General features: G+C 27.4%; 1 protein-coding gene across 1 annotated transcript; it reads right to left on the reverse strand.

Annotated features, from left to right (window-relative positions):
* Nucleotides 1-1,014: 1,014 nt before the first annotated feature.
* On the reverse strand, nucleotides 1,015-12,182 carry LOC119663519 (protein aubergine-like). The gene is made up of 14 exons (XM_038073130.1): nucleotides 12,080-12,182; nucleotides 11,462-11,502; nucleotides 7,949-8,064; nucleotides 7,647-7,803; nucleotides 7,418-7,546; nucleotides 7,315-7,341; nucleotides 7,214-7,234; nucleotides 6,615-7,108; nucleotides 5,939-6,131; nucleotides 5,751-5,878; nucleotides 4,083-4,237; nucleotides 3,630-4,019; nucleotides 2,786-2,896; nucleotides 1,015-2,724 (listed from the first exon to the last, which is right to left on the reverse strand). Exons 3-14 carry the CDS (start codon nucleotides 8,048-8,050, stop codon nucleotides 1,821-1,823), a joined length of 2,811 nt encoding a protein of 936 aa, XP_037929058.1. The 5' UTR covers nucleotides 8,051-8,064; nucleotides 11,462-11,502; nucleotides 12,080-12,182; the 3' UTR covers nucleotides 1,015-1,820.
* Between the last annotated feature and the right edge of the window lie 1,040 nt (nucleotides 12,183-13,222).

Raw genomic sequence — 13,222 nt, forward strand, 5'->3', positions numbered from 1 at the left:
CCAACCAAATTCCACATAAGCGTGAATACGTTTATGTATTTCCGACTAAATTTTATAGGCGTGAATACGTTTATGTTCCTTTCCTTATAGGCGTGAATACGTTTATGTCCCTTATTTCGTAAAAATTTGTTGTCACGATCCAGGACAAACCGATGAGTTTACCCCAGCAAAAGAACAAGCAAAACTTGTCGTTACATGTTGAGCAGGACAATAAATATTTAGGAGTATACGTTACTTACTTACTTGGTTGGCCATTACAGACGTGTGTCGTCCTTGGCCGCGTCGAGTAGCCTCCGCCAGTCAGCCCGGTTAGTTGCCTTCTGACGCCAGTTGGTAGTACCGAGCGCCCCCAAATCGTTGGTCACCTGGTCCTTCCACCGAAGATGCGGACGTCCTCTACCGCGTTTTCCACCTGCGGGTACCGAATCAAATACCTTTCTAGCCGGAGCACTTTCTTAGTATACTTTATAGTTAGGCCACTATAAAGTATATAGTATTTGATAATATACCGTACCTTAAGATACTTGATCATATTCCAAAAAAATGAATTTTGTAAAAAGCTTAAAATTAACATTTTCAATTAAGAAAATAGGGCAGCAAAAATGAATTTTATAAATGATAGTTTGCAAATCTGGTATACAGAACGATCAAAATTGACTTTCAACTGAAATCTGAAAATACAGACAAATAGATTGACAATCTATATAATATCTGACAGTTAAGTAGGTCTTACCAGCTTAATAAACTGGGACAACATAACCAAGTTACCCCTTGTGGTAAATTTTAGGAACGTAAAGGAAATGAAGGCAACGAAATAGCTAACTATCCCTCCCGCTAAACAAGTAGCCCAAGGTAAAAGAATTGGATGAACTGTAAAGGTTAAATACAAGCTACAAGATTTATCCACCAACATTAAGCACTTTCTAATAGTCTCCTTATTAAAGACACTATTATTATTATTAATAAAAAATGTTAAATTTGTTTAAAAATTTATGTTTTATTTGTAGTTACTTAACATTTGTTACATTTGTTACATTTGTTAAATACATTGTGAATATTTTACAGCTTTAGTTATACCATAAATATTGAGATATTCTAGAAAAATTTATAAGAATTTCTCATTATTTTTACATAAATATTTTAAACAAGTTTTATCAACGTTCATAATTGTTAATAACAATAATATTAATAATATTAAAATTACAAAATTTTAATATTTGTATTTGAATTTGCAAAATGTTTAGTAGGTCAGGGCAGAAAAAAAATGCGTCGGTCGGTTTTCTCCTCAAACAAAACAGCTGAGCTGAATGACACATGGGCGTAAGTGTAAAACTTTGTGTAACACCAGTGGGCGGAACTACTAAACTACACTGTAGTAAACATGTACTGTAGTTCTCGACCATTGGTATAGTTAACTATTGCCATAATACATTGCAACTATTGAATAATTAAAACCGATATTATACTTTATACTTTATACTAAGTTAATAAAACTCAATGCAAATTTCATTAAATTATTATTGATAATTTGATGAAATCTGAAATGAAGTCCGTTTTTATACTTAACCACGTAAGTTAAATTTAATCTTCAATTGTGTAATGAATTAAGTAATAATTTGTGTAATTAATAATGTAATTAAATGTGTGTTATGTAATTTTATTATATTAAATTTAAGTAATTAATTACATATTTATGTAATTAATTCAATAATCGCGTAATTAATTATATAATCATGGAATTAATTATATAATCGTATAATTAAGGATCTAATTAAATGTGAAATAATAAAATGTGAAAGAAATTAAAAATTAAGATACTTTTACAAAAAGTATAAATTTCTTTCATGTAATTGAGAGGGTGGACAATGTATGCTTTCAGCAACTAAATAAGCTAACTTATGCGCATACTGACAAACAGCCGGGACACGACAGGTACCTGTGTAGTTATAGTACATGTGCGTCATTTTGTATGTGAGCATTTGTATACGATCTGGTGTGAGACCCATGGTATCATAAATTACATTATAACTCGTAGGAGAAACCGTACCCTGACGCACACTTTGCGAAACTATGAAGAAATCATAACGTTCCGGCAATGTTATAACATCATCAACGACTGTTCCTGGTGGTGGATTATTATTGCTGAAAAAGTAGCGAGTATTTAAACGTTTGGAAACAACTATGAAAGCTAAACGTGGTCCAATTTCATGTTTTCCAGCCGCTTCATAGATTTCTTGTGCCTTGATTCGTAAATGGTTAAGCTCAGTATTTACTACTTGATGCAGTTGACCATCGCCGACACCATCACGATAAAATAAAATGCGTTCAGGCAAAGATCCGTGTTCATTTCTATATGCTCTCAAAGCGAATGCGAAATGCAGTATAATATCATTTGAAAGCTCTTGAAATTTTTGGTGCTTACTAACAGCCGAAAAATATCTTGATGAACTGCGGACATCCATTGTGGCAACAAGGGCGCTATATGAGGTATTCTTATCCTTAGAAGAATGACAAACATCAAATCCAATTGTCATTAGACCTTTGAGTGGTAGATCAATCATCCATGGTATACCACGTAGTTTGGCGTTCATTTGTATGACAACTTTAGTAGCGATTGACATTAAACCTGCACTTTTTTCTGAAGTAGGTGCTATCATTTTCATAGTAACAACTTGTGAAGCTACAGGACGATCGATGCAACACTTCTTTTTAATGACAGAGTACCTGAAACATATTATAATAATGAAATTATATAGATATATGTATATTACTCGTATATATTTACTTTTCCTCGTTGGGTTGTTGAATAACAATCATTAAAATTTGAGGATCCTCTGAGGTTGCCATTTCCACTGCAGTTGTATAAGAGTTGTTACGATCGTCATCCATTTCAATGCTATATAAGTTAAAAACAAACAAAGCAAATAAATTTAAGGTTAATTATTTCTAATTAATTATTTCTAAGACAATGTCTTGTTAAACTATTAATGCGCACTGAGCAGGTGCATTTAATAAAGTTTAAATTACACTCCGAAGGTGAATATTCTGATTTTCCATAACGTCAAGTATATTTAATGACAGGCGTCGAATTGTTAAAGTTATGAGATATGATCTCGTATTTATCTTAATTTCTTTATTTCATTCCATACTTTATTGAAGTACATTGTTAAACGGTTTTTAAGTTATAAAGTGCCATGAATGGAGACAAGAATGTAAGAATGGCTTGGGTAATAAAGCAAGAGTAAGTTTTTCTCGAACTGTTGTAGAAGCAACAGAACAAATTTTACTGCCGCCCGTTTCAGGCCCACAACATTCGGAAAAATCGCATATTAGGTTATTCAAGCTTGTCGTCATATTTAGAGTCCTCTTAAAAAATCCACAAACAAGTGACAATGTTCATTCCCTTCACAAATACAACTAAACTAAACATTGCAGTTTCCTGCAATATTACTGACAAGGAATCAATTGACTTGATAAACATATATATAAGTAGTTTTAAGGTTCAAATACTTATTGTTAGTCTTTAAGCAAAAACATTCAATAAATAAATTCAATGTATATAAAAATATTAATACCTTTTCGTCTTTAATATTAAATGATATAATTTATAGTTATTTATAAGTACTTACTATTTTGGTGTGGCCACTACTAAACTCATATTTCTTGCTACTTTAATACACATTTGAACAAACAATTGAGTTTCACGACAACAACGTGATGGGAGGATTACTTGCCAACGACTTATTTCGGCATTACAAAACATTGAACAGTTTCGGAACTCGCGGGTCCAGTTAGCTTTCTCATCACATATATACCGAACACCATGACCTAGTAAGATTTTTTCACAGGGTAAAATACGTGCTGGAATTTTAAGTAAATCATTATCCAATTTCATATTCCACTCTTGAAGAACCTCTGAACTTTTAGCAGAAGAATTGAGACGTTCGTTGAAATTTCTCAAGCGTTGAAGTCTCATTTCCGGATTGAGCCGAGTATGATCGCTCATCGATTTCATGAAACTAAAATAAATACCAAAGGAATAACAGTTCATCTGTTGTTATAACAGAAAAAATATTACTTACCGAACATTTGTTCTCATATGATCAGTTATACCAGTTGCACGCGTGAACTCAGGAATCAATGAGATAAATTCTTCTTGACCACCACGTATATGCTTATTGGTTGGTTTCGATATTAACATTGGTTGACTGGAGTCGGTTATGATTAGATTATAACGCTACAAATATTGGAACATTTCAAAGGTGCATTAGTATATGTACTATAAATATGTATATATATCTAAAATCTTTTATATTAGAGTATCTTTCACAATTCGAACATTATAATACATCATTTATTTGTTTAATTAATAATGAGAATAGTGATGAAATATATAATGAATAATAATAGTAATAATAATGATAATTAATAATAAGAACAATAATACTTAATAATAATAATAATAATAATAATAATAATAATAATAATAATAATAATTAATAACAATAATTATTAATAAAAATGATAATAATAATAAATAATAATAATAAATAATAATAAATAAATATAGTAATAAATAATAATAATAAAAACGATAATAAGTGATCATGTTAATTAATAATAATAATAATGATAATCAGTGATAATGAGTATTAATAATAAAAATGATAATCGGTTATAATGATCATTAATAATAAAAATGATGATAATTAATAGTAATAATGACAATCAATGATGATAAAATAATAATGTTGAAATAATTTGGATGCAGAGCTATAACTTTTTTATGTGAACGAATATGCTATCAACGCATTGAACAAATTTTCACAGTTGCTATCTAATATTATTAACTCTTTGTCAGTCACTAAAAAAAATGATATGGTGAATATGGTTTTATAACTAACTCAACATAAAAATGAGTTAATACTCTTTACTAGTAGGCCTATAATTTCTTTCTTTTTCTTAACCAAGATAAAAATAGCTTAAACAAGAATATCTGGGTCTCATACTCAACTCTAAACTTAACTTAGCTGGAAGGAAAATTTGTTTGAAAGAGTCCATAAAGCAAGGATTGGGTCTTCAATTTCAACCTCTGGTGCTGTTTTTTGGTGGCGTGGTAATTGAAAAAACATCCCGAAAAGCACCTCGGTCCTTTTGGACGTAGGACGTATGTGATAGAAAAGTTTGTCGTGCTCAAATGAGAGTTTTAAAAATTGTAAATATGGTAAGTTTTGTTCCTTTGGATACCTACATAAAATAGTTATGTCTTCTAATAATGTACACTATCAAACTACATTATGATTTATAATATTATATTATATTATTCAATGTAATACAATTGAATATATATAAATTATATATATAAATTAAACACATGAATTACATATGTAAATTATATATATAAATTATATATATAAATTTTAACTCCTATGAGAAGCATAGGATCGTTATACAATTGTAAAGGGTGCAAAGAACTATTTTAGCCTTATTTAAATCAGAATATGAACTCTTACTACATTTTTTAATTTATAGCTATCAGCTTCCTACTGTTATAATAATCGCAATAGTTGTTAATAATAGTCGTACTATAATACTTGTACTACTTAACTACTGATAAATTGCTAAAACGGATTATAATAAATTATTAAAAGAATGGGAACTATTTGTTCCCAATTTGTTTTATTATTGTACATAATAATAATTGGTTTTATTTATAGTAATAATTGTATATATGTGAAACCTAAACTTACCGATTTAAAATATTCAGCAAATGAAACTTTTGTATCTTTCAATGAAAATGTCGATAGAGGAGAACTCGTAAAATCAACGTCAGTTATACGATAAGTTTTATTGTTATAGTCCGTCAACACAATAGAACCTAAAATAAAATAAGATCCATGTATTCATATGTATAACATAGATTATGTCTGTTGCTTACCTATAACTTCAGTCTTAAAAGCTTTTTGATAGTCTTTAGTTTCGACCGTTAGTTGACGAAGTATGGTGTAAAGAGTATCGGTGCGCATAACTTTATGTGTAATCTCAGTGCAGAGAAGAATATCCCGCTCATGTTGACGAATGGATGTAATATAACCTGGCCAGATTTCTATATGATACGGGTCAATGCTAATCTGTAAGTATACATATTAGGTGTGAAATAAATATATATTTATATATGATATATGTTTATTTTAAAATGAATATATCTAATATAAATTTGAGAACATTACAAAGTAAGAGTAGTAGTATATAGGTCTGAATAATCAATGAATTTGATTCATAATTTGGGCAAAGGATTTTGATAAATGTTAAATATTCTGCTTCAATTTGATTTTTAAAAAATTGTACTTTAAAGTAAACTTCTTGGATTAATCACAAAGATTTAATTTTCTTCGTGTCAATAATTTTTATAATTTATGTAATCATTTAGCCAATTAATCAACGCAACTGACTCAGCACAGAGATTAAAACGTATAATATCTCCCTTTGATCTCATTAAGTAATAAAACCTTAGCTTAAACATTTATAATTTATCAAACTAAAAATTCTTGTTAGTCCTAAGAATATTTAGTAGTTGCATTATTAAATAAAAAAAAAATTGTATTCACATTTACCTTAGCATAAGGATCAAAAAAGTGACGAGCTATTTGTTGTAAATCCAGTCCACCCATTGATTGACGTAAGATTAAATTCAATACTTGGAACAGTTGAGCCTCATTTGCATCGACAATACCAACATGTTTAATTTTAATAAGCACTGTCTTTCCATCACGATACTCAGACGTTAGATGGAATTCATGATAATGACCCTTTTTAGTGCCTCTTAAATCATTAGTAGTAAAAAGCATTGTCCCATCAAATATATATCCACCAAGTTTTGCTTTATGTTGGAGAATTAATGTACGACGAACAAAGCTCATATCTATTTCCGGTACAAAATCTACTCTATATTGATAAATGTTCCATTCGGGTTTCTTTAAGATCTTGAAATAGTTCGTATCAACAGTAACATGGCGTCCAGTTTCACCCATTTTGGAAACACAAGTTTGTGGCCGTGTAAACAAGGAATCCAACAACGGTGTATGCGGGCCACCACGATTACGTCCACCTAATTAGAAACAAAAAACAAACAAAATTATGTATTAAACAAAAAAATTATGTTATATATAGTATTTTGTATTTTATTTATATTCTTATAAAATATTATAAATACCACGTCCTCCATGCCCTTTGCCTAGAATTATTTTGAAAGAAAAAATTTAAGAAATAATTGGTAAAGTGTTTAACTTAAAAACATATTTATTTCAAAATTACCTCTCGGCTTAGCAGCAACAACACCAACTATAGTAAATAATAAAAAAAATATTTTATTAATTTTCTAAAAACTAAATACAAAAAAGTTAAAAAAAAACATTACGATTAGCTATGGAATTTTCAATTTGAGTACAACTAGATGATGAAGTTGAAGTTGACGAAAATGACGACAAATTTGAAGGCGAGTGCGGAATAGATGGAGATATTAAAATACGACGAATCAAATTTGGTACTTATATAGAAAAATAAAAATTAGAATATATTTAATACTTATTTTTACTTGGTTGAAATAAATGTACTAAAAATAAATAACATATATCGTGTCTTAATACCAGAATCATTAGAATCAGGCTTTGCAGCCTGGGGTGATGCTAATATTGCCCTTGGACGAACAGAAATTGAACCGCCGCGTGGCTTAAAGGTATCAGCAATTACCGATGGTCTATTAACAACGTTAACAGAAGGTGGAATCCTTGGTCGAAAAGACATCTATAATAAAATTTGATAATTATTGTGGTTTATATTTATTAGGTTTTATTTATTAAATATATTTTTATAATAAAATATTTTTATTATATATATTTTTTGATTTCATTTTTTGGAAACTGTTCAAAAGTAATAATGAAATACTAACCCTGGGACCCGTAAATGTCATGACAGGACGAATACCAACTTTTCCCATAAGTTGAGGTGAAGGAACACGAACACGTGGTCTTACGCTTGGTTGAAGAGACATTATACAGTATATACCTATATTAAAAAGAAGAAAATACTTATTTTTTAAATAAATGATATTTACAAATTTACGTTTTACTTCTTTTAAAACTATCATCAACAAAATAATTGAATGAGAGAAAATGTGATGTGATGAGGATGGATTAGATTTAGGATATTTAGAAAGGATTCAATCTACAATAATATTTTAATATAATGAATATATGTATATGTTTTATACTAAAATGTTTTAATTTTATACTTAATTTTTTGGTTAATTGTTTAATATTATAGTAAATTTTTCAATTATAATATATAAAATAAAAAAATAAATTTTAATTATTTCATATGTTTGCTATTATATTGAAAAATCAACACAAAAATAATATACGAGTATAATTGTACATATAAGGATGGCAAAAATTTAAATTTGAATTAAAAATGGATTATTCAAAACTCTCCAATTTTGGTACGGTAACACAATGGGTCAATAGGAATAGGTGGATTTCTATAAGCACCGTCGTCGTCATAACCTTAACTTCAGCACATTATAATTTTTTCCAATCTTAATTATCTTAAATTTGATATTCCAATACTATTATTAATAGTTATAACAAACTTGATTAAAATATTTGCTAATTTTATGCTAATAAACAATTAACCAATAAAAAGATATTTATTAAAATATATTTTTCAGTCACAATTAATGCAAAATGCAATATGAATTTTTATTAACAAAATATAAAGACTTATTAATAAAATCCTCAGGGTATACTGGGTGAAGTAGAAAAAATTCAAAATTCAAAATCGAATTGTCAAATCCAAGTTAAGATCAGTGGCACTAATTAGAAATAACTTGAAAGCCTAGGATTTTGAATTTACTAATATTTATGTTTAACTGTAAAAAATATACTATTGGTTTTTATGGAAACAAATTTTGTAAATCTATTGAGATTTATATCTGCAATAAAATCTAAGAAAAAGTTGGATAGCACAATTTTATACGATAATAATAAAGTCAGAACCAAAAACAAAACAATTATGAACAGAATTTTAGATACTTTTTATTTTTTCTAGAAAAAGTGGGTAAGTTTGTAAAAATTATCACAAGAATTGTATCAATATACAAATAATTTAATGTAATTTATAAATAAAAATTATATATATAAGTAATGAATATACAAGAAATTTATGTATAAATATTATATAAAGAGAAATATAAAAATACACTTTAAAAGAAAATAATTGTAATTTATGGTACATAAATTTATATAAGAATATGTATATATACATTGCGTATATTGTATATTAAAAATAGTATTTTAAATAAACGTTGAACTATAATATAATCAAGCCACAATTTATTATTAGAGAATTTGTGAAAAAAGAAATACAGCGCGTATAGCTATTAAGAATAAAAATATAATCAAAATGCAAAAAAAAAAACATTATTTTAAATGTTATATAATATGTTGGTAAGTTTTTGTGTTGTAATAATTTTTAAAAAAAGAAATTGCTGGTTTAATAAAATTGCACAATTTTTAGCCTAGTACTAAGTACTAACATCCAATTGAAATGCTTATTAACCGATAACTTGACAACGGTGTACAGTGTTCATTAAAATAATAATTAAAATTTAATAAAAATAAATTTGTATTTTCTTTAATTCTCTAAATCGAACGAATTACTTTATAAATATGTGACAACATAAAAACTGACCAGGAAGCTAGTCTTTAAATATAACAAATCTTTTATTTCCGATTAAAATAATATATAATATAAAAAATGAATGTTATAAATAATGATTGCAAAAACTATCTTATTATCAATTTAATTTAATATATATCAAATATTTCCATTTAAACTTAAGGTTTTATTTACTTTATACAGCTTATTGCTATCATTATTAGCTATAGTTGCAAACTGTTACATATTTTAAATATATAAATACATACAAAAACTGATAATTGTACACTACTTTTCCGATTATTAAATATTTTTTTTATTAAAACAGAAACAGAAACAGAAACTGCGCTATGCCATTAATATTTTAATTAAAAAATACCTTAAAACTAGACGCTAATTTCGATATTTATTGAACATAAAAATAAAATACTGGCTTCTGATATAACATTCCTAACAATGGTCAGCAGAAAGATCGTGTTATATAAGCACAAACTGACTTCATAGAAATAATCTACCAAACATATAACAGATTTTTACTGATAATTCTTGCAAATCACGATATGCAGAGATGAATGGAGGCGTATTGTAGAGGAGGCAATGGTCCATCATGGACTGTGATGCCAAAATGATGATGAGGCGACCAAATTAACGGCAATTTAATATTTGTTCTTACTTTCAAATGTTAAAGGCATGTTACACAGGCGATAAATTCATCGATTATCACAGCATTTGTTGTTGCTTTCAATGTAAATTCAAAAATTGCAATACTATATAAAGGCTCACTTAGTCGGCACGTACCGTAAGAACTTAAGCCATAGAGAAATACACAATCAACCACACCTTTGTACTTGGTAGGAACGGAATAAACAAAAGCGGCGAATTTTGTTAATTTCGTTCCTATCAAATAGACAGGTTTGGATGGTTGTGAATTTAAGTTCTTACGGTATCTACCGACTAACTCAGCCTTAAAGCAGTAATTAGTCTGTAAATTTCAATACACTGATTACAAAAGTGGTAATGTTATGCTAGATGGACATCTGTATAGCGTATATATCCCTACCAATTTGGAAAATAACTTTTTACAGTAATTAGTTTATAGCACTGCCGGAATAATTTTGATGCTAGCAATTAATATGATATCTAGTTAAAAAAATAAAATTGACATATTAATACATTAATAATAATTCACGGTTAGTAGAAAAACTAAGTTGCGCACATAAGAATTTGCGAAAATCAAAAAGCACATAACACACTAAACAACGAAAGGACAGATAATCGTAAAACAAAATGGCGGAAAGAAACAAAACGAAATGAATCGGGAACTTACGATGAAAGCGAACTCTACATACTACACTAGTTGCGAAAATACTTTAAAATTGTAAAATATTGTGAAATTATATTCGTATACATCAAACAAACACTTCAATAATGTTACTGAAGACTGATTCTTTCCTTATGGTAAAAAGTTTATTTCTACCATTAAATTAACGACTAATAAATTTTAAGTACTACAGTAATTTAACATGTTTCATAGTACAAAAGCAAATAATGACACTGCATTTGTCCAGAAACTAATTGTAATAATCAACTAATATAATATATAATCTAGTTTATATACAGCACTAATATTTTAAATATATAATAATACCGTTTACTTGTAGATTAAGTTTATGCAAATGTTTTTTTTTTGAAAATTTCTTATATTTTTGTTAACAATTAGAATCGAATTAGACTTTTGAAAAAATACCTCAGCCAACTTCACCGAACACTTCACGTACTGAACTTGCTCTGAAAGTATTCCGAAAAAGAAAAAATAATTAGCAAAGTTAGGTGCTATACGTACGAACAGAGCCGAAAACTAACGAAGTAGTTACAATGCCGCATTTTTTTGTCTTCATAAAATTCAAAATGTCACTTTTACAATATTTAATATTAATTAACTATCTACTAAATCATATATATAATTTCAATAAAATACTAATTTAATGAAATCCAATGCAAAATTGAGCAGCTCACAAAATAATTAGCAATAAATACTTCAAACTATTATTTTTTTGAAATTTGAAAAAATTGTTATTGTGAAATTGTTTACAACAATACTTGAAACAAAAATTTAATAATATTTTTAAACAATAATATTAGCACTATTGTCCACAAATATAATCACACATATTTATACATTTGAAGAGTGAATTTAGTGGTACTTTAATTTAATTCTAAGAATCCACACTTTAAATCTATTAGAAGCATTTATTGATAGAAATGCAAATTAAACAATTTTGATCATTAAACTTTAGTAAAACTTCACAGATTGCAAAATTTCCGAAAAAAAAGCTAAATCATAACTATTATTAATTGCTCTCACTTGCAGCAATTAAAAATTTCCACGGTAATATTTTCGCCCACTTGCACTTCCGAAGTTCAACCGCGAATTAACTAATAAGAAGGCGCGTTATTTTCTTACAAGAAATCTTACAAGCGAATCAAATGCATAAAAACCGCATGAAACGGAAATGAAAGTTCAATATAAAATCTAGATATGACTCTTTCAATATTTGAAAAAAATAACTAATTAACAAATATAATTAATATAGCATTAAATTATAACAAAATATAACAATTAATATTTGTTACAATAACACAACAAATACATATATATATATTATTTTATATATAATTTTTATAAAAATAATAAAATTAATAAAAATATTCAGCTTACCTTTAGTAATTTAGAAAGAAATTAAACTCAAACGTGTGTTGTAACTTGACAAACGCAAAAGATTGAATGAGAACCTATATTCAATTGCAATAAAGGAATATACTTGATATTTCAAAAAATGGCATTACCAAACTTGACCTAAAATCTATACACAAAATATCACAATTGACGTATAACAGATTTTATCAATTATACTGTGTGGAAGGTCCATATTTTGCCGCAAAGCAAATGTATTATATATTTTATAAATAATATTATCACAACACACATATATTATTTTTTAATAATAAAAATTATTTTATTATATTCTTCTAAATAAACATTTCCTTTTGTTTAATTTAATTTATTGGTACTAGTCATAGGATAAAAATATTATTTTGGGCAAAGTTTTAAGTTACACGGTGGCATCAAACAGATTTTGGCTTTTAATAAGACTATAGTAATTAGTCAAGGTTGCTACACAAAATTTATTTAAAGATATGCGAAATTTACAATAAATATATTTTTTAAGCCGTTAAGGCTGAATTTGTTGTGCCGCAAGCAATCAGCTGATTCGTTCCACCTAATACTATATAGAGTATAACTACAAATTGCAAAAGAAAGATATTATCACCAAAATAAAAGAAAATAATAAATAATAAAAGAAAACAGAAAATAATAAAACAATCAATATTTTACAAATATCCCGTATAAAATTAACAAAATTACGAAAAATGCGGTTACAACTCTTTAATAAAATGACAATACTTCTGACTTCCATTTCTTGACGAATTATTTCATAAATTGTGT

This window comes from Teleopsis dalmanni, unplaced genomic scaffold (genome assembly GCF_002237135.1).
Source record: "Teleopsis dalmanni isolate 2A unplaced genomic scaffold, ASM223713v2 unscaffolded_contig_0518, whole genome shotgun sequence".
Lineage (NCBI taxonomy): Eukaryota > Metazoa > Arthropoda > Insecta > Diptera > Diopsidae > Teleopsis > Teleopsis dalmanni.